The sequence below is a fragment of the Phalacrocorax aristotelis genome, chromosome 3 (genome assembly GCF_949628215.1).
Source record: "Phalacrocorax aristotelis chromosome 3, bGulAri2.1, whole genome shotgun sequence".
NCBI classification, from domain to species: domain Eukaryota; kingdom Metazoa; phylum Chordata; class Aves; order Suliformes; family Phalacrocoracidae; genus Phalacrocorax; species Phalacrocorax aristotelis.
In genome coordinates, this window is record NC_134278.1 from 32,518,561 (window position 1) to 32,541,646 (window position 23,086).

Here is a 23,086-nt window from a genome sequence, read left to right on the forward strand (position 1 = left end):
CGTGAAAAAAATTGTACATAGAAGAAAATCAGAGTCTCAAGCAGATCCAAATAAACAGATCCAGACAGATAACGAATATGATTGTGGTTTTATGTACGCACTGTGTAAAGAAGCAAGGCTTGAGATAAAGCCCCAAAATGCTATTGGCTAGAAATGACCAGCTGGATTAACTTTTATTGCTGCCATAAACAAAATAAAGAAGGGAGGGCAAGGGTTTTGATGTCCAGTACAATATTATTTTAGAAGATTTCAAGACCTTTCAAAACACAAGGCTTTGTCAGACATTATGGAGCAGCAAAACCTGCAACAGGATATTCAAGATCATTCTGCCCACGTTTTTCCAGGCAGCATGACTAGACCATCTATAAAGAAGAAAATCCTGAGCAGCAGGAAGCTTCCCGCTCCAATCAGCTCATACTGCTGTCCCACCCAAAGTCCAACATAAAAGCATACCGTTTCTGCTCTATAGGGGCAGTTCCCTGTTCTATTCTCTGAAGAAACAGAGGTGTTCCAAGACAGGTGGTGGAGGCCTCCTTTTGTGTCTTCTGCATAGTAAAGCGAGTTGGGTTCCTCCACTGTTTTCTACTTTATGTGGCTAGGCGCTTTCTCTGGAATTAGTGTACTACTATTATCTTTATCATGTAATTATACATTAGGTATCACCTACCATGTAAGTAAAATGCACTTAGGCAGTTGTGACCTGTGTTAGCACAGTTCTTGCTTTTTTTTTTTTTTTTTAATTTAAGGTCAGTAATTATTAAGAACATACTAATGAGAATAGCTTACACAGTGGTTAGAGAATTTATCATCTTATCAGAATGCCTTAAGATATTATATGATGCATTTTCAGCCAAAATGCAACACATCTTCTGATTTCAGAAGTGTAATTATGAACCCACAAACACTTTTAGCCACAAAAAAATACTGTAGGCATAATTGTTTGCAACTGGACACCCAGTAAAATGCAATATATTGACATACATAAAATAGTTCTTAATTGTCCACTCATTTTATGATAGGTGCTAAGCTTTGTGGCCATAAAACTGAACAACCAGAATATCAGAGCACTTTGGAAAATATAAACCCCAAGCAAAATAAAATTATTTCTTTTAAATTTTATTTACATCTTACTAGTGAAACACTAGAATATTGTGTTTCAAGAAACTAGTTTGCAGATATATATGTATTATCATTCAAAGAATTCAATATGTGTGGAAAATTTAGCTTTTGAGTAACATCTTTCCTTTTCTAAGTTCATTAAATCAGTTATATTTTATTTTGCACATTCCAAAAGGCAATCAGCCCTTAGAACAGTATGTGTCTATTCAAATAATTAAAAAGTGTATATAGATATAAACAGCCAAAAACCAAAGCCATTAAAAGTAAAGGCTGAAATATCAGGTCTTCACATTCTCTTTTATTTAGATCTTGTATTCTTTATGATCATTGGAGGTGGATGTTTTGGAACACAGCTATAGTATCGGCACAAGTACATATGTCTTGACTTTTACCTCTGCAGGGAGGACCCATCACCCCTACCATATGGAAGTGCACGTGTCTGTCTTCAGGTGCCATAGAGGAAGACAGAATGAGTAGTTTGGACATAAACGTCAAAAATGTTGATGACCTAAATTTAGTCAGATGACTCCTACAATGTGTCACAAACTTTCTTCTAGATTTTATATCTACATTTTTTTCCTCAAGAAAATCTATAGTTGGGAGCAATCAAATGCTTTATTTTCTATGGAAGAATATCAGCTTTGTAAAGATAGTCTGTGAATGCCATAGTATTTACATACAAGTATTGCCCAAAGAAGTATAAACTGAAGGATCTGCAGATTCCCAATGCACAATTCAGTGATTTTTTTTATTTCATTTGGTATGTACCCAATAGTACTCATGCGATCGATCATAGGCACAGGCAGGCATATTAGTACATCATGGAGTTTCTTCAGAGGAGTAATTGAACATCTGGCTAATCTCCTGCACATTCCTTATATGCATGGATTAAAACTGGCTTTGCTACCTTGGCATCAAAGTGGTTTGGAGTGTGCTCCTTCAGTTCAAAGTGTTTTGATTTTAATGAAGAAAGCACTCTTGATACACTCTCTTGGAATGGTTTTTGTTTTGAAAATGTACGCTCAGAGTGGTGTGCTCATTAAAATGAAATTACTTTAAAGTGAAGTAGTGCATTCCCAGCCATTAGATGCGAGGAAAGGTTAGGAGGTTTAATGCAGAGGAAGAAGCTGATCTGTGCAACATATCTCCAGGATAAGTAATTCTTTTCTTTATATTGTGCAAAATAAATGCAAAAGGGAGTAGCTACCTGCTGCCTGACTGTGTGAGGAGACTTGCATCGTTACCTTTGTGGAAGAAGATCGTTGGGTTCTTTCAAGGGTACCATGCTAGTGTAGTGTGAGCAGAAATGGGAAAGAGCTGAAAGAGACAAAGGCTTTTAACTATTTTAAGAGGAAAATCATACAAAGACAGGCAACAGGAACATTTATTAAAGGGAAAAAAAGAGCATCTGCTTTATAAGAACAGGAAGAAAAGGTCTTCCCAAACTGTCACGTAAAGGACTGGGATTCTCTTTCCAGTCTCATACCTTCCTTCTTTATTTTTCTGTCTCAGTTTCTGCTATGAGATCTTCATGTGGAGAAAGACATAAAGCCCTTTGATGGGAAGTTGATTGTGTGACCAAAATAATCCTTCTTTATTCATTTATGAGAGTTCTTAATGCATTCAAAGAAAGTTGACTCCAGAGCTCCTTGGCTAAATCGCTAATGGGGGACTATAGGAAGAAAAAACTGTTACAGCTGAGAAAACAAAAGGGATCCCATTAAAGACACTGAAGTGCAACTAAAAGGAAAGTTGTAAAGAGGAGAGAAAAGAAAGACAGACATGCTGAAAAAAAGGAAATGAAAGATGGCAGAAATAGAGAAGCAGCTTAAAATGAAAGTGTTGGGAAGAATGAAATAAAAGCATCAGGAAAAGAGAGAAGAAATACACAGTTAAAACAGTCAATCCTGTCAATAAAGTACCAGAGCACCAGGCAGAACAAAAGCAAAAGGGTGTGAAGTCATTTTGATTTATGATATGAGAATAAAAATGCGGGGGTGGGGAGAGAGAGAAAAAATAGAGAGAGAAGCACCACAGGCATTTCCTCTTTATCTTGTTTCCACATTGCATTTATTTTCAGGCATTCTGTTTCTCAGCTTTCTCTCCCTCCCATTCCTCATTTCATTCTTCAATAATCTGCGGAGACACTTCTTGCCAATTTTGTGACTCTCAGAGAAACAAAGTCTAGCCCTATAACAACCCTCTCTTTCTTTCACTTGAGTGAGTAGTGACTTTGGAAAGTGATGCAGGTTATTTTTAGGTTAGCATACAGGAGTAGGGGTGGGATCAGGCAGAGTGGATTCTGGTAACTGAAGATGTAAAGAACCAAAATTTTAGTCAATATTATGAAGTGTAGCGTGTATTTCATACATTATACTATAAGCAGCTATCTTAGCTACATATGAGCCTTAAGAAACGTATTTTAAAATTGCTTGTCCATTTAAGAAGTGCTACATTTCCCCCCAAATCCTTCAGAAACACAAAAGCAGTTATTTTGGTTGATTGACTAAATACATATGCAGGATAACCTATAAAAAAAAAGGAGCAGCACACCAGAATGGTTTGCCAGAACAGCTTTAAATTGAGGTCTCTGAAGTTATGTTTGTGCTGTATGTTGATGTGCTAAATATGCTAGCATATTTTGAAGACTGAAAATTCCCACATTAAAGAGTTAATCCACATTTTTATGAAAATTTACTTGCTTTATGTCTATCTTATATTATGAATAGTATCCAACATAATCTTCAATTCAGAAACTATGGGGTTTTTTTCAGTTATACACACACAAAAGGCATTTTACATCAAAACTGTCTATCCCCATTCCACTTTCATATCTCTGAGAGCCAAAAAAGATTTTCTTCTAATTTTGTTCAGGGCAAAAATCCTCCCCAGCCTAAGATCTTGTATGTCAAATCTAATCTCAGAGTGAATTATAAACTGCTGATAATAAGGCTTTATATTAATGGAAGCATGGTTATAGCCCTCACTATAATATGGTATCTCTGGTTTCAATTATACTTTGCACAATGCAATATATCTTCAAGAGTATCTCATGTAATTAATGAGGTAGTGGTGTAATGCAGATTAGAATAAGGAGAAAACCAGGCATTTGTCGTTTTACAGAGATGGAGAGGGATTTTATTAGTCATTGAGTGAGAGCAGCTCTTTCCTGGTGCCACTGGATTAGTGCACGCTGGTGTATGGAAATTATTCTTCAGTATTCTATTTTTGTCCCTCGGCGAGCAGAGTTTAAAGTTGCTCTGGAATTACACAGAGAAGCTATACATGATTAGCACAAAGTAAAATTGATTTAAAATAAATTGCTCCTGCAGACCTCTTTTCACAGAGTTTCACTTTGGTCCTGGCATGAAGGAGGGGCTGGGGGTTGCTGTAAAATGGATTTTATCAATTAAGATCAAAGAGCTGTAGAAATCTGAGATGGAAAAAAACCTTGTCAGGTCATCTCTTCTACTGATGTAAGAACATTTTCTACAGTGTATTTCTCTAATACATAGTCAAACTTCACTTTCAAGACTGCAGTGAAGGGCTTCCACTGTTTCTGTTAGCAGATTATTTCATAGTTACATAAACTTTCTTTATTCCTGCCAGCATCTCTGAAATTTCCTTTATTTTTTCTATTTTTCTGAATTACAACCTTTCATCTTTTTCTCACACCAGCTTTGTTTATCAGTGTTTATATCCTTCTAATGTTTCTCAACAAGCTTCTGCGTTTGCCTCTTCCAGAGCCACAGTTTAAACAAGCTGTATCACTGTTTTATCCTTTCCTCTTGATCCAGTGTTATTAACTCTTTAAAAGTCCTTTTTGGTGCTCTTCTCTGAAATTTCCCCAGTTTACAGACACAGTTTGGCTTCTGTCAGTGTAGAGCACCAATGCAACTCACTGGAGTTGTTCAGAAAGGGCTATTCACACCCTTTCCCATTCAAATGGAAGCTTGACTTTTTTTGGTAGCATTTGTAATTGTGCATAGATTGCAGTTCACTACTTACCCATACCCCTCAGCTTTATTGGAATTATCCCCGCTAACTCCCTGACGTTGAGTAATTGCATGTGTCTCCAGCTTTTTAGGCAGTCCCTTTATTAGTTACCCTCACAGGTCTCCAGCATTAGGGCTTTTCAGCTTGGAGAACAGATGACTGAGCAGTGAATAGGGAACGATTATTCGTATTTCCTATAACATAAAAAACAGGGGCATCAAATGAAATGGCAAAGGGATAAACAACCCGATTTCCCCTGTCACGTTACACATATTTAAATTGTGGAATTCACTACGTCAGCACACTTTGCGTGTTAGAATTAGGAATAATTCTAAAACATTATTAGACTAACAGAATAATGTAAAAAAAGTGTTATTAAGCCTAACAAAGTAAGCTCCTCCCAAGGAAATCCCTAAACTACTGAAGAACTAGGGAGGGTATTGCAGCAGAAATGTCACTTTATACTTTCGCTTCTCTATATCATTCCTGAAGCATCACTGCAGAACCTGGTCAAATACAAAATAGTAAATGAGGCAAACCATAGATATTATGCTTTACAGTCATTTGTTATTTATATTCTACTAACATTAATACCCATGCAAATCTCCAGCTGATCCTTGAAAAAAACAGCAGCTTCCAGTCTAAATTTTGGTTGGGTAAAATAATTCTCAGTTTTGCAGGTGGGTAAAAGGAACAGCTTTTTGAAAAGAAACATACTGGTGTGACCAGTTCAGCAGCTGATTTGATGCAAGAGATTTTTTTTTTCCCCTTACTCCACTCAGCTGCTGGCTTTCATTTATTTAAATTGCAGGATGAGCCAGATGGTTGATTTCTGAAAGCATTTAGGTATGTGTGGAAACCCCCATTTTTTCTCAGCCAAAACAGACAAAAGTAAACTTAATTTCAGAAAAAAAGTATATATACAATCACAGTTAAGTGTTGATTTGCATGTTTTAAACTTGTTGTGTATCATACAGAAAGTAGGAGAAGAATTTTGTAAAATGACAACTTCCGACTGGGGCCGTAGGAAAATGTCCATCCTCATAAATCGAGATTCCAAATGACTTCATGTTTCTGAATGTGTTCCCGCTCTCAAAAAATGACACTGCAGTCATCTCAAGGTAACGATGCAGTAGCAAGGAGGACCTGATCGTGTACCTAGTGCTGTCAGTGACAATACTGCAGATGACTTTCAGTGATGCAGGATCACAGTCATAACCAGCACCCTTTGTTTTTCAGAAACTCACAGAACTTCACTGCTACTTTTCAGAGCTGTGGCTGTTACATAGTTGTTACATCTTTGAATAGGCTCTGAGAGCACTTGTGCTCTTTTCATGGAAAAAAGTGAAGCACAAGCACAGACGTTCTTTACTATATAAGTTTAAAATAAATGTGTTTGTGAGAGATTCTTGTTACGCCCTAGAAAAATCCTCACTGAGATAAACCTGTGGTATGACCTGTTTGGTCATAACTGGTGTGATCTAACAGCAAAATTGCAACAGTTACCTCTTTCTGACAATAGCACAGTTAAATATGTTGCAGTCTGTTAGATATGTCTTTTTACTATGTGAACAGTGATGGAATGGTCTGGCTGCAAAATCTAATAATCCAGCTATGCCAGGAATATTTTCACTGTAGTCAAGCAGACTTAAGGCAAAATACAAATGCTCCAATTTTATAAATCATGGTATCTAGAAACTACACATTTTTTCCTAAATTTTCTCTGTTTTCCTTTCAGGTTCTCAGACAGACGGTTCAGTGATATCAGGTTTATTACTGAACTGTACCTCAAAAATAGCTTTTTCAAGCATTTTCAAAGCTACTCCTGTAAACTTCACCTCATTATCTGCTGTACATGTTTTTTGTTTGTAACCACAGAGCCTTTACAGTGGTAGATGTGCTTTAACTACTCCTTAAAAATAGATCCTTCCTCATTAGAAATACATAGATTTCTTCAGGTGCTGATTAACTGTGGAACGATGAAGGCCTTTGCCAAAGGTGCACTTGTACCATGCCCCCCTTAATATGAGTGAGAAGTAAGAACTTAACTACTTTAAGAATTTGAACATAATGTCCTCATATTTTTTTTTACCTCCAAGACTTTTGTTGTTTCCATGTTTTCATGACACTTATTTTTGCAGAATTGTTTAATTTATTTTTAAATACTCCTTTTAAAGTGTGCTAGGTTAAATCAAGCCTTACTGACTAAAGATAGCTTCTCCAAAGCTTGTTGTTGTTGGTTGTTTTAATTTTATTATAGACTGTTCTTTTATACTGCCTCCCAGCTCTTTAGGCACCAGAGTGTGTCAACAGTGTTACAGTGATCTTCATATTATAGTGGATGAAGCATCAAAATTTTACTACAAAACCAGATGATATGTTACAAATGGTATTATCAAGGGCTCGGAGATGAAACATTTTCTGCTTTCTAAAACTGAAAGGCTTGGAAAATTATTTCTTTCAATTGCAAGAAAACAAAACAGCTTACTAAAAACCTGCGTGTTTGTTAAACCAAATAAAATCAAAGTCTAATAAAGTCCATAACATTATATTCATCTTGACTTAATGGGTTTGATTTGTATCTCACTGAAAAAAACTAGGTGCAATTTGAAAAGGTTCATACACAGTGACTTAAAGCCATCCTATCCTACCACAAAAATCAGGGTGAAATTGAGCAGCAAGCCTTTTTCTTTCCTTGGAGTACTTTTCCCTTCCTTTAACTCTCCTTCCTGAAAGACAATGTATCTTTTTGTTTCATTCACATGTTCTTTGCACTCTTTTTTTCAGCTCTTCCAACCACTATTTCTACATCTCTTTAGTCTATTGCAAGCCATTCAATTTCCAACCTTAGGAGCAAAAAGATATTTTTATCTCTATAATATTTCTGCTTCATTCTGATATAATTTGACTTTATAATTGGTTTCTTTTACAACCTGTAAAAAATTCGGTGCTAAATTATTTTTGATATGTCTAAGCTATCATACTCTGTTGCACTGTATACAAGTGATTTCTTCACTAGTAAATCATTCTTGCTTTATATCAGGTGCTTTGAATCGGATTTGTCATAAATATAAAACAAATCATTGCTTTCTCCATCCAGATTGTCATTGCAAACAAACAAGCTAAAGCTATGGAAAGTATAGATGGCTTCAGCTTGATCTTGCTATCAGTTATTCCATTAAAATCAATGGAGTTGTACCAATGTAAGCCTGATGTAGGAAAGAATCAATTTCTGTATACCTATACAAATCTAAATTATAGACACATATAGATAGCTGTATAAAAAATGATGATAATTTGGAAATATCACAGAAAGTATAGAAATAGATATATTTTATACACCAGCAGGTTCAACTGCATGCAGATAACATGCACGTTATGCATCCCAGTGAAATGCAGTCTGGTTTATTTCAGAGAAAATAATGTGATTCTGGTCTAATAAACTGTATGCAAAGCCTTGCATTAATCTTAAATTATCAGGATAAAATCTACAACCTCTCACAGAAAACCTAATACATATCTGGTAGGAAAACAAGAATGTTATTTAGTCTCATTATTATGATTTGGTGAATAGTCCCCTTGTTAATACAACGTCTTTTTTCTTTCTTTTTTACTGCTTAATAGAGAAGAAAATCACGTTATTCGGACCTTGACTTTGAAGTAAGTTTTGCTGAATTATTCCTGATTATTAAAAGTATTTTTCTAAAGGTAAATGTGAAGTGTTCATTTAGCAGATTTTAGCCTTCAGACACAGTAGATGTCACAGGGTTGTTCAATTGGTACTGTACAGAACGTGATGAGCAATTCATTAAAAATACTTTGGTGCAACTTGTTTGTAAAATATTCTGAGATCAAACTGTCATATTGCAATATTAACCATCATGGTTTCAGTTTTTAAATTCTCTGCCTCTTCATTTTCATCTGTTTTTCTTCTTTTTTTTTTGTTTTGTTTTGTTTTGTTTTGCTGACTATTGAAAAATTGTGACACTTCTGTAGGATAGGCCACATTGTTGCGGAAGGTTGCTTTGCCCAAGAGATTCTCAATCATTTGTTCTACCTCTCTTTCTTCAGTACTAATTTACTGGCATATGAGTTTCACATCCATTGAACGGGTCAGATTTTTAAACAAAGAAGTGCTGCAGTTGCCAAAGCTTACGGATCACATGCTATGTAAAAAAATGTTCATGTAAGGTTCTTTAGGTTGGATATCCACAATTTCAGACTTAGACCCCCTTGAATGAGCAGGTTCGGTTGTGTTAGTTAATGACCATTTCGTTCTATCTCAGTCAGCGTGATTGAGTCTCTTAAAGTTTAGTTTATTTGAGTTTTTTTTCCTCTAATCTCTACCAGAAGAAATACAACAGTAGCTGTTAGTTTTCAAGGTGATGTTAATAATTTATGGATTTGGGGGTTTTGCATAGGTTGTCTGTTCATGCATGTTGATAATTTGATATAATTCACTATGTATGTCTCCAGAGAAGTTGAACAATCATGATATTTGCATGGAACCTACAGATCTTGGGCAAAACTTTAACACCCAGGGATCAGTATTATCAGACATAACTTTAAAAAGCACCCTCTCTGTTTGCATGTGCAAACAAAAGCATTTTTTTATTATTATTTGGGCTGTAAGCACAGCACACGTGGTTTCAGATTTCAGAGTCTAGTTCATAGAAAAGAAAGAGGCAGAACTAGCAAAATGCAGCCATAGCAGCGGTCATAGAAGCCTTGCAATGAAAGAAGAGTTTACTACGGTAACCTGCCTATGCTGAAATGTTGACCTCCAGTGTCCGACTGCGGTTTCATGGTAGTTTAACATTACACCTTTATCTCTTATGTCATTTCCCCCCAGAGACTACAGCTACCTTAAGCAGTCATGTAATGTCTCAAATAAAGCGCCAAAGATTCATAGTAAGTTTAGGGAAAATAAACTTATTATCCTAAATATGCTTTAGCATAAATGCTTAGAAAGGAAAAAGCAAAACATGAATCAACAACAAAATTCTGATCATAGAATCATAGAATCATTAAGGTTGGAAAAGACCTCTAGGATCATCAAGTCCAACACCACCATCCTTCCTAAACCATGTCCCCAAGTGCCACATCTACCCTTTTTTTAAATACCACCAGGGATGGAGACTTTACCACCTCTCTTGGCAGCCTGTTCCAATGCTTGACCACTCCTTCAGTAAAGAAATTTTTTCTAATATCCAGTCTAAACCTCCCCTGACAACTTGAGGCCATTTCCTCTTGTCCTATTACTTCTTACTTGGGAAAAGAGACCAACCCCCACCTCGCTACAACCTCCTTTCAGGTAGTTGTAGAGAGCGATAAGGTCTCCCCTCAGCCTCCTCTTCTCCAGGCTAAACAACCCCAATTCCTTCAGCTGCTCCTCATAAGACTTGTTCTCTAGACCCTTCACCAGCTTCATTGTCCTTCTTTGCACATGCTCCAGCAAGTCCATGTCCTTCTTGTAGTGAGGGGCCCAAAACTGCGCACAGTATCCAAGGTGTGGCCTCACCAGTGCCAAGTACAGGGGCACGATCACTTCCCTGCTCCTGCTGGCCACACTATTCCTGATACAAGACAGAAGGATGCTGTTGGCCTCCTTGCCCACCTGGACACACTGCTGGCTCATGTTCAGTGGGCTGTCAACCAACACCCCCAGGTCCTTTTCTGCCAGGCAGCTCTCCAGCCACTCTTCCCCAAGCCTGTAGTGTTGCATGGGGTTGTTGTGACCCAAGTGCAGGACCTGGCACTTGGCCTTGTTCAACCTCATACAACTGCCCTCGACCCATTGATCCAGCCTTTCCAGATTCCTCTGCAGACCCTTCCTCCCCTCGAGCAGATCAATGCGCCCAGCCAATATGGCGTTATCTGAGGAAGCAATTCTAAAATTAAATGCAAGCAATCTGAACAGAAGTTTTATAATCCTATAAAGAATTCTGAATTTTATTGTTCTTTATTGAAAAGTAGGAATATCATGCCATTCACAATGAGAATATTCTCTCTGGCAACAGATACTAGAACATTCTTCTTACCACTTTGGAGAGCATAATCGAACACCAAACACCAACAACATTGTACACATTCTGCTGCCAAGAATCAGGCCTCCCATTACGTATTTTCTTTTGACTCACATAGTGTATTTAAGATGCTTACACCTTTTTCTTGTCTTGTTTGCGGCATTGTTGCTCCATGGTCTAACATTTTTAGAAGTATGATTATAATGCAGGAAAACATATTTGCTTGTAAAAAGGGAACGATGGGGCCATTGGGAGTGACTGCTGAGGAAGTGAGAGTGGCAACGATACTGCGCCAGTTGCTGCTGTGTTTTAGAAGTACTGACTCAGACTAATCCCCTCTCACCTCCTTGTTTTATGGTTCCTCTGATTAAGCCTGTGGGCTTTCCTATGTTCTTACATATAACGTTGCTGTCTGTCTGAGGTAAATCAAAATAAAAAAGCCATAAAATGTTCAAATAGCCACCCAGATTCCTTCGCTCAGTAAGGCATACTGATGAAGGGAATTGAGAAAGTGTTACGTGGCCAAAGCACTGCTATTCTGATACTTCAGAGCAGCTTGACTGCGAAACAGAGTAGAGCCTGGAGGTGAGGTCAAGCTACACTGATTGACCATACTGCTTAAATGTTTAACACTTTCTCTGCTTTGTCTGTGCTGTGACCAGTGCCAGCTGGCACTCTCTGTGACAATGTCCTTCCACATTTCTGAGGATAACAAATGCTATAGATGTGGTTCTGAGGATATCAAATGCTAAATATGCAGTATGGACAAGACTGTGTGAAGCTTGGCTCCCTTGGTCCTTTTCCGTTTAACAGTCTGGAGCAGTCTCTACACCCTCAACCTCTCATACAAGACAAACCCTCAGGCTATCCTTATCTTACTAAATTAGACATTTTGGGGAATATTCCTAAGTGCCAAAGTGCCAATATTTAGATGGATGACATTTTGGAATGCTCTTCACTATTTTAGTCTGGACCACCCTTGCTTCTCCAAACAGTTCCTGAAATGTCCTTAAGGAGCCAGTGCATTCTAGGTGCATTCACAATATGCAATTTGGTTGTATACTTCTTATTTTGGAGACTAAGAGAATTTAGTAGCATTCATGGAGAATATTCCAGGGTAGGTGGTGTCAGAGAGTGGTCTTAGACATGTTTGATTTACTACTGTAGAGTCACAGTTTCATAATTAAGAAAAAAAAAAAGCCTGTGCTAGTGGGCTGCAATGCAACAGTCACCTTAATATAGACAATTTGAAGTAAAAATAAACAAACACAAGAAAAGCAGTTTTCTTCTGAGGGCCATAGGTGAAACTCAGAGCCAGCTGTTATGTAGTGTGAACACAGGCAGATTATGATTGTACTCAGTGTCATAAAATACCCTCTGTCCTTGCTATCTCCAATATATGTAGAAATACACGTGTAGTTCTAAGGGCCTTTGTAATGGGATATACATAATAAAAGTCCTGTGACTACGCTGAGTAGTGTTATAGACAACTTGTCTCCAGTCAAAAGAAAGGGAGAGAGAAAACCAAGAAATCCAAACTGGCCAGCCCTTATCATAGATCTTAAGCTGGTTAGAGAGAAGGCTCTCAAGCACTGGGCCACCTGTATCTTGTTTTCCCTTTTCAAAGAGTTTACCATTACATTCTTGAATTATCCCTTTATGTAGTATAAAAAGAAGACAGACTCTAACGTATTGGGCTTAGTCTGTGGGAAGAAAGTATTTCTGCTACAAAATATACTGTCCACAGTTAGATTTTGCAAAACACTGACTAATATAGTTGAACTTTGAAGTCTGCTAAAATAAACAGTCAACATGCAACAGCTTTATGGCTCTTTTCTTGTTATTACCAAGGATTAGTTTGGACTCATTCATGCAGTCCGGTATCCAAAAAATGACCAAAGTTCACAGGTCTGGGCACTTTGGATCCTTGCTGCTGCTGGCTGTGGTAGCCCCAGCTAAGTGTTCTCCAACCCCAGTCATTCTGTTTTGTTTTTCCCCAAAGCTGGACAGAGAATTTTCATGAAGGCTCAGCCCTGATACTTAGCTGTCAGATCAAATAAAAGTCATTCTAATTATGTTGAACAGAAATACAGATGCTACGGAAATTCCCAGGAGGACTTTATAATAGGTGTGCGCTGACACTTAAAGAAAAACAGAGTAGAGTTAAACAGCATTATGGACAAAGAATCATAGAATCATTTAGGTTGAAAAAGACCCTTAAGACCATTGAGTCCAACCATTAACCTAGCACTGTCAAGTCCAACACTAAACCATGTCCCTAAGTGCCACATCTACCCTTCTTTTAAATACCTCCAGGGATGGAGACTCTACCACCTCTCTTGGCAGCCTGTTCCAATGCTTGACAGCTCTTTTGGACATTTTCCTAATATCCAATCTAAACCTCCCCTGACAACTTGAGGCCATTTCCTCTTGTCCTATTACTTCTTACTTGGGAAAAGAGACCAACACCCACCTCGCTACAACCTCCTTTCAGGTAGTTGTAGAGAGCGATAAGGTCTCCCCTCAGCCTCCCCTTCTCCAGGCTAAACAACCCCAATTCCTTCAGCTGCTCCTCATAAGACTTGTTCTCTAGACCCTTCACCAGCTTCATTGTCCTTCTTTGCACATGCTCCAGCAAGTCCATGTCCTTCTTGTAGTGAGGGGCCCAAAACTGCGCACAGTATCCAAGGTGTGGCCTCACCAGTGCCAAGTACAGGGGCACGATCACTTCCCTGCTCCTGCTGGCCACACTATTCCTGATACAAGACAGAAGGATGCTGTTGGCCTCCTTGCCCACCTGGACACACTGCTGGCTCATGTTCAGTGGGCTGTCAACCAACACCCCCAGGTCCTTTTCTGCCAGGCAGCTCTCCAGCCACTCTTCCCCAAGCCTGTAGTGTTGCATGGGGTTGTTGTGACCCAAGTGCAGGACCTGGCACTTGGCCTTGTTCAACCTCATACAACTGCCCTCGACCCATTGATCCAGCCTTTCCAGATTCCTCTGCAGACCCTTCCTACCCTCAAATAGATCAACACTCCCACCCAACTTGGTGTCATCTGCAAACTTACTGAGGCTGCATTTGATCCCCTCATCCAGCTCACTGATAAAGATATTAAACCAAACTGGCCCTAATACTGAGCCCTGGGGAACACCGCTTGTGACCTGCCACCAGTTGGATTTAACTCCGCTCACCACAATTCTCTGGGCTTGGCCATTCATCCAGTTTTTTACCCAGCGAAAAGTACGCTCATCCAAGCCATGAGCAGTCAGTTTCTCCAGTAGAATGCTGTGGGAAACAGTGTCAGTGTGTCAACATGCACTTTATGATTCAAGATCACAATTATCTTCAAATTCTATTAGAGGGTCTGACCGCTGGATTTCCAAAGCCATCAACCCCACTCTCCCCTTTTTATAAGGCATTCATTGGATCTACTCACGTAATAACATTTTTGCCATATAATTCAGAAATGTGCCTTATTACCCTGCTCCCCAGGATTCAAGTAATCTCTGGCTCTTTTTGTGCTCCACCCATGAGGGAGAGAACATTATGTCACAAACTGACACAAAAGTTTAGAATCATTCTCTTACTAACCTGAAGACACCTCTTAAAGACAAAGGTGAAAATAAAAATGCCTGCTGGGAAAAAGCCTTTCCCATTCCTAAGGTTGGCAGATGATCATACCTATAACATCTTGAAAACACAGCATGTTTCCAGTATAGGGCTGAGAAGGCATTCCCCCATCTGTTCTTTTCACTTAGCTGTTTCGTACAATATTTGAGAGAGGATTTTTACCTGTCACAATATAAAAAATCTCTAAAGCAAATTGAAGAATTATTGATATTAATATTAATATTACTGTTAATCATAAGATTTACCACAAATCTTCATGAGACTATTCGAGCCAGAGTTCAGCTAAAACCCTGTCATAAATAAAAAAGGGAGCTGTGTACAGAGTTATGTTTTATTTCTTTCCCATTTTGATGATAGCCATCCATGCTCTGAATCCTCTTCTGAGAGTAGGTGTTCATCAGAGTAAGGCTTAGTCTTTTCAAAACACACACTTGATGTTACTTGTGACTGAGGGTAGAAATGTGGAAGGGGTGTCAGTTAAGTCTGACTCCCTTTGGGGTGTGAGGCCCAAGAGTTATGGAGCCTGCAGGAAAGACCACAAGAAGACGTGTGTCTGTAGCTTGGTGGCAAACTCAGGTGCTTCTGGAGGGGATGAGGCATTAATGGGCAAATCCCCAGCTGCACCTAAGGAGGCACACATTCAAAGGGCACCATGGGAGGCTCCTTTTCCATACTGTTCAGGTCCTAATGCTGCTACAATCATCCTAGTATATACTGGTCAAGATCTCCAGCTCCGTATTGATAAAACTTATGTGTTTCTAAGACTGATAAAGCTGTGTTTTCTACATTGCTCTTGAAATAGAGGAAACAGATTAAAACCCCACAAATACTTTGTGGGTTATTTTCTAATAAAAGAGAAAGAGTTATCCAACAGAGCACGTTTTCTAGGAAGGAGGTAAGATAGTGCTTTCTAACATGGAATTTGAAACAAGTCTAGAAAAGAAGAGTTAAAGTTGGAAATTTAAGTCACTGGGCCTTCCGTTCAGATCATTCTTTATAAGCAGTGAGGAGGGGAGGGTGTCAGCGGGTAGGAATTATGGAATGGAAGCCAGGAAAACACAAAGCAATGGAAAGATCCATAGGTGCATGTGCATACCAGTCATACTGCTATTAAGAATAAATTTAAAGCTTTTTTTTCTGGCAGACTTCCCACTGCAAGTGTTTCATTTCTCCTCCCACGTGCTTTTCCTCAGGAATAATGTAATGAACTGAGAAAGACATTTGCATTATTCATATTTGCTATTTAATGAATTCTTGGGTACATGATTCAGAAAAATATCACAAAGTAGCATTCTTTGTATTCCTAGCCTCCTATTAAAAAGTTTCCAACTGGAGATAATTGTTTCATGGTCATATGCTATTTCCTGCTTTTAGAGCCAGTATTTTAACCCACCAAATCTGTTTTATTCCTGTAAGCTTGTCTACTTATTTCAGCCAATAGTAATCTTTGAGGCAGAACCTTTATTTTTTAAATTCTATGTATATGTAATTTGCTACATATCCCTGTCTACCATAACAGCAATAGCGTAAAAGAATTCCTGGTAGTCACTTAAGTGAAACTCCCCTCATAAATTTAAATCATCTACCTCTAGTTAAATTACGTTTTACAAGGAGTTTCTCACCAGATCCTGCAAAATTGTTTCCCTTATTCACCCCAGAACTCTTGTTAAGGTAATAGGTCTTAAATTGCTTGCTGTGTCTCATGTCTCTTTTGTGAATAATGTTGCCAATTTCCTGTTTTCAGAAGTGAAACAAGTTTTCAGGCGACAGTGTATCTATATTAAGTATGATATGGTTATTACAGCATAGCGGTTAGAAATGCATCATCAAGAGAGCAGCCACATTTCATGAAATTTATAAACACAGAATGCAATTGGAAGATAAAAGTTAAAATTGGTATTGGTAAAGCATTATTTGAGGGCCAGATACTGCCATGCCATTTTAAATGGCACTAACCCAAACTTCGCAGAAGTGTTACTTGTGGGAAGGGTCACACTCGGGCACTGCGTACATAAGTTTGCAGGGTTTGTCATGTACAACACCAGGGAAAATCAGGCTTGACAATTAGTGGACATGCACAGAGGCTGGTGTCCTGCACCTTTTCTATCAACATTACTGGCTGCTGCCCTGGCTGTAACTCAAGTTCAAGCAGTTACAAAAGCTTAAGAAAAGCCAAGCTGAGCCCATCTGCTGTTGGACTGAGGTGAAGCATCCTCAGTCCCTCCTGTCCCCTGTCCACCCAGACCACAGAACCATGAGATTGGTTGAACAGTAAGCAGCCTTCGGCTTTGCTCCAGAGGCCAGTCTGAATCCATACCTGAGTGTGAACTTGTTTGGAAACAACACAGATGGTAGGCTTGACAGTCTAGGCTTGAAAACAGTCTTCACTCTCCATGTAGCTGCCAGGGCAGATACATGGCCAAGGGCTCCTCCAACTGTTGGGGCTGTTTGGGGTCCTCACCTCTTGCACAGGAGTGCCATATAATTAGTTTTTGTGGAAGAGTGCCCTGTGCACAGGGTAGAAGGAGGGTGGTTTCCGATTGCCCAGTCCGTGACATAAGAAAGCAAGTAAAATTGAAAAACTGTGCCTTCTTTTCTTCATAAGAATGCCATTTCAACTACATTTTATGATGAGCTGAATGACACGAAGATGTCTAATTAAGAAGACATAACATTTGGGGATTTTCCATTTTGGGCCAAGATTTCTGAATTCAGTGTTCTAGTAAAAATTATTCCAATAGAAACCATTACAAACTGCTGTTGCATTCCTATAGGAATGAAAATATTAGCATCCATGCTGAAAACAGAAATGCTAGAAAATATTCCTAACGTGCAAGAGAAATATTCTGAGAAACTGCCATCACGTTCAAAATACTTCAAGGCTAGCATAAAAACAGTGTCCCTTAATTTCAGCAGCTCAATAAATGTGGGGCAAAAACAGTCTCTTGTACACAGGAAGAACATTAAACAGAGCAGAGAGAAAACTCAGTGCAATTCACTTCTGTCGGTCAAGCCTATAGGGAAAAGATGGCCCTGCCAAATTCAATTTACTTTATTATGTTGGGGGAAATAATGTTTCACTTAAAAAAAAAAAGCCCAGATTCAATTATAAATATAAGCAATTATGTTCCATTTTGCAGAAGGTCATGCATACAAGAAAAAGGCACATGGAATTGTTTCAAGAGTTAAATCAGAAATTTCAGACGCTGGACAGATTTCGAGATGTACCAAAATCAGGCAGTATGGTAAGTTTTCCTTCTTAGATGTTTAAAATGTGATGGATCCTTAATAGTAGCAATGAAACAATAGTCCTTTGAATTCAGTGTATTTCCTGAGAAGACCTCACTCTGCACTATGTTTAGATAGCCTCAGAAATTAGAACAAAAGATATTTTCTGTAATCTAACCTATGACAAGGCTCATTAGGTTTTACAACTAGACCATAACTAACTCACTGACATCATTAAGATGACAAGTAATTGAACTGTAGGGAGCACATTTCAAATCTGTATGTGTCTACCAAGTCTATAGGACTTTATACAGAGAAAGCAGCTCATTAATGTAATTTGGCCAATGGGGCTTTTCCCCTAGCTAGGCAAGCAGATATTAAATTAGTTACTGAAAAGAAGTCCAGGTAGATTGACCTATACGTGAGATGGTCCAGAAAGCACACAGGGTCTCTGTAATGCCATCTTTTTTCTATAATAGGTTTATAAATATTTACCATGGGAAAAGCAAAAATTAAATCATCCTGAGTTGGATCTGCTATCATCATAAATTCAAATTTATACACACATGCATAACACCCTGACTACATCTGATAATGAGAGCAAGGAAATAGTTGATTGTGCCTAATTAAAACAGCTAATTTAGTGTGACATATTTGTTAGCAGTAATATTATGATTAGCAATAATTTTATGTATAATTTTATAATGTGAAAATTGTGTATTAAACGGAACTGAGCTAGAATTATTGTATTCTATAACTTTTTCAGAAGAGCTGCTCTCAGACATGAAGAAGAGGTATTAAACAGATGTGAGGCCAATGGATTTACATCGTTTACATCATCTTAATCCAGCAGAAATTTGGCCCCGATTCTTTGATGAACCTTTAGCTGTGATATGTGTTATATTGCACCCAGTTCTCACTCACTCCCCCTTCTGAGATTTGCTGACATGTAAAGTTTGTATTTGCCTCCCTATTTGAGATTTGCTGTCCACATAAAGCTTGAATTAATTCAAAATCTCAAAGGGAATCTCAGTGGAAGAGTTGTGTTTACTCTGTTTTGCATCGATGCTATGTTTTTGAAAGGTCTGCTAGTACAAGCTGCCTAGAGGAATGGTCTATCTGCAAGACAGTCAGAGAGTGATCCAGGTACCTAAATATAGGCATCTCAGGCTATTTTAGGCAGCCTCAGGTGTCTCAGTCTACAGCATGACACAGGCAGTGATGACACAGAACTCAGAGGAGACGTGCACTTCATAACGGTAGTTGGAGATCAGGCAGAATATCCGAAGGCATCTAAAACGGCACAGACACGTTAGGTTTTGGCAACTAAGTCCCACCCAACATGTTACAGCAGAAATCACTAATTAAATTGCTCTTAGTGCTTAATGTCTTTTACCCTATAAACTTAGCATTCAAAAAAAATTAATTCAGTAAAAAATAACCAGCTTTCAACCTGTTAATCCTAATATACATAAGTTCATCAGCCTGTAATGTAAAGCAAGGTAGCTCTCACAGCATTTTCAAGGACTAGGTTTCTGTTGTTCTGCCACGCACCTCCCCCAGTTTAAAATCTAGCTGGCAATCTCTGTTTCAAACCACTCCGTATTTCAGGCAACAAGCTCTTCTCAGTTACCTTCCCACTCTTCTCCCACATTTCTACACAACTGCTATTAAAAAGATGGCTATTGGTACTGGATCACTCGGCCATTCCTCACTACATTGGTTCCTGTGAAAGAACGTGCTTAGCTGGCAGCTCAGGTGAGGAGCCTGCCAACGTGTTGAACGTTCACAGAGAAAGAGTCGCAACGGTGCTGAACACCCGCCAGCCTGGCTCCATGCAAAGTCATTTCCACTCTCTGGCTTATTTGTCTCATGAGAGCACGTTAGCAATCAGCCTTATAAACAGGAAACACATTATTTCATCCCTGTTTTTAATTCTTCTTTCTTCTCTGGTCTTCAGGAGAACTCAGCACCGAACAAGGCTCCATGGGACAGTTTCAAATCCACAGGCGACTACCAACACTATACAACGATAAATGTATTAGACACAGAGGCAAAAGATGCTTTAGAACTCAGACCAGCAGAATGGGAGAAGTGTCTGAACTTGCCTTTAGATGTGCAAGAAGGTGACTTTCAAACAGAAGTTTAACAAACATGAAAACAAATTGAACAAAACAAAAACAAAACAAAACTAATTCATTGCACTGACAGTAAAGAGACTTTGGGAATCCTGGCGCTCCTGTCTGAACATTGTGACTACTTTATGTCAGGCTCTTCCTGTGCCAAATGTCAGTGATTTTTTCGTACAGTATATTCCCACTAGTGCGGCTAGTGGAGAACCAGGTGTACAATTCTTACCATCGTGTGTTGTAAGTACCCGTGGAATGGATTTGTAAGGTAATCTTTATAGATAAACCTCAAGCAACGATTCATGTTGTAACAGCTTCATTTGGTTTAGTTTTCAAAAAACTTCACCATGAAGCACAATGTATATATTTATGCAGTTTTTAAAGTTTATAACAGTCTGTTTGGCCATTACTACACTTTTTACTTTATAATATAAAAGCGAAGTTTTTGTCATTAAATGAATGTCTGTTGAGCTACATTCTTCATTGCTTTAAATGCAATAAAGTAATAATCTCACTTTTATATGAATAATATATTTCACATCTTTATTATTGCAGTTTTCTCTGGAAAGCTCAGTGTAGCTTTCTCTGCTGCAGCTGTGTATAAAATATTTAAAATGTTGTATGGTGTAAATAAACCTTTGTCTACATATCAGTTTCTTAGTGCATTTTATTCTGTATTTGTTTATCTTAAATTTGTATGTTTATAAAGTTTTCTTTGAAAACAGACGTATTGAATATGTATCTGGAGTTTTAATAGTACGTTCTGCTAGCTCCTGCGAGGGGTTTCTAAGCGTATTAGTAGGTTTGTATAGCCATTCTGCATTTTCTTAGGTATTCTTTTGTGACAATGTACCATATAAATTTGGACTTGTCAGAATACTATTACAATTGTTCTGTTTTATAAGAATTTTTATCTTGTTGCAGAAAGTCAAATAATGGAAAAAAAGCTAAGTTTCAATGCACAGCACCCAAAGAAGATGTTGATTTAGAATTATTACCTCTTGTGCATGGTCTTGATGCTGTATAACAACAACAAAGACTTTAAAGATAAAAAATACTGAAGTATTTTAGACAACAAAATGGTTGTGTTTCATATTATAAATCAAGAGCAGAGCATGATTGCTGTTGAAAGTAAAGTTAAACAACTAGGAATAGAAAGGCAAAATCCCATTTTCCATGCTTAGAACCAAAAGCAGATCTTCAAAATCTCTCATCTACAGCATAGCTGTTGGGGGCAGGGATGGGGAGGATATCTCAAATCTTCATATGCCATAGTTCTAGGAAAAAAGTTTCCAAAACTGTTTTAGTTTCTGCTGTACAGAGTTGGATATGCTGCAGCCTGCAGCTGGAGAGCTCTTTGAGAGGAGGAAAACATGACCACCAATCTGCATAGGAAGAAAAAGACTAGAAGAGATGTTTGTCAGCAAGAACTTAACCTAAAGCATTGGTAGAAGGAGATTATCATCCATATGTTGAGAGAAAAGTACTTAGGACTAACCTTCAGGAAGGTGTTCCAGCCTGTAAATCCTTTCTCCAGGCCATAATAAGTTACTTAAGCCATGAAAAGGAGCCTAACTTTGCCTATTTTGTGTATCTTGTGCAGACTACAGACCTCTCTAATCTAATTCTTCAACATCTAAATCTTTACACAAATACAAAACAACTAGATACCAACCTGGTAGCAAGTCCATTAACTGGTTTAGGTGCCTAGGAGTTAGATGATGTAGTACTCAATATTGCAATATGTCAATCAATCAGAACTGGCCCTTTATCAAGAGGCTGATGCAGAAGGAGGCGGCTGGCAAGGCTGGCTATGCAGCCTACTACCATCACACCGCTGAGATCAGAAAGTGCACCAGAAACCTCTCTCGTGTTTTATATATCAAGTTCTAATCGAAAAGGGGTTTATTTTCCCTTTAGATAAAGATACAACAGAAACTGCACATTTTTTTAAGGATTGCATCCAGTATAGTAGGCATCTCTGAAGCAGAGCATGTTTTACAAAATTTCTGGTTTTTTGAGACCAAATCAGGAAGCTTAGGCCCCTGAATCCAGATATAAGCCTTAGCATTCTCCTTGACTGACTTTATAATACAAATCTAGAGCACCTTGGTATTTAAGTAACTATAGTGCAGAGATTATTTGCATAAACTTTATATCACATAATTCCTGTTCAATAGCAGTCTAGTTACAACTGCAGGAAGCTTAGGGTAGGCTGCAAACTTACCCAGGAAACGCGATAAATCAGTCTACGCTCAATACACTGCTGACCCAGTTGTGCTGTTATTAATAACCCAGTTGATTCAGGTTTAGCATTAGCCTGGGTGTAAATTAACCTGGTGCCACAGCAGTCACAGATGTGCTTTCAGCGTATGAGCAGCAATGTTCAGTGCCTCTTTATTTAGAGCTTGTGCTGCCCTGCTCAGAAAGTGCTAGACATTTTTATTTTCCTATATATTTCATATTTAGAAATATTAAGAACATGCTGGAGTCCAGTGTATTTTCCTACTGATTTGACTGCTTCATATTGAAGCAGAGTTTGTTTTCTGTAAGCAAGATACTGCACTTACAGTTTGATGCTCAATGTCTCTGAAATGGTCCAAGTCAGACTGAAGCCAGCATGAGACTACAAGCTTGTATGCACTGGTTTAAATGTTGGTAGAGCACTGATGAGATATTTGGCATTATATTATATGCAAATAAAAATTGAGTCAGAACCCCCTATAATATACTAGTCACAGAGACGACAGGGGGGCTCTGTATTTGCCTGCCAGGGTGGGCTGGTGCCACTTGATGTGCCCTGTGCTATCTCACCTGGCCTCCAGCTGCAGTTATTGAAAGGTTCAGGTGCTTGAGGGCTCAGCTAACCAACGTTGCTGCAGCTGGCAATAGCATATATTGAGGCAATTGAGCTCAGCCTAGAGTTTACCTTGATCCAATTTAAAATACATATTCC

General features: G+C 38.4%; 1 protein-coding gene across 3 annotated transcripts in view; it reads left to right on the forward strand.

Annotated features, from left to right (window-relative positions):
• ADGRB3 (adhesion G protein-coupled receptor B3) overlaps positions 1-20,782 on the forward strand; it is a 461,064-nt gene extending 440,282 nt beyond the window's left edge. For 2 of the 3 annotated variants that reach the window (XM_075087047.1, XM_075087045.1), the window contains 3 exons: positions 8,740-8,775; positions 17,914-18,018; positions 19,962-20,782. In XM_075087047.1, the coding sequence (XP_074943148.1) occupies positions 8,740-8,775; positions 17,914-18,018; positions 19,962-20,150 (330 nt within the window). In that variant the 3' untranslated portion in view covers positions 20,151-20,782. The remainder of the gene's footprint in view (positions 1-8,739; positions 8,776-17,913; positions 18,019-19,961) is intronic. The other variant, XM_075087046.1, reaches the window with a different exon arrangement.
• The last annotated feature ends 2,304 nt before the right edge of the window (positions 20,783-23,086 follow it).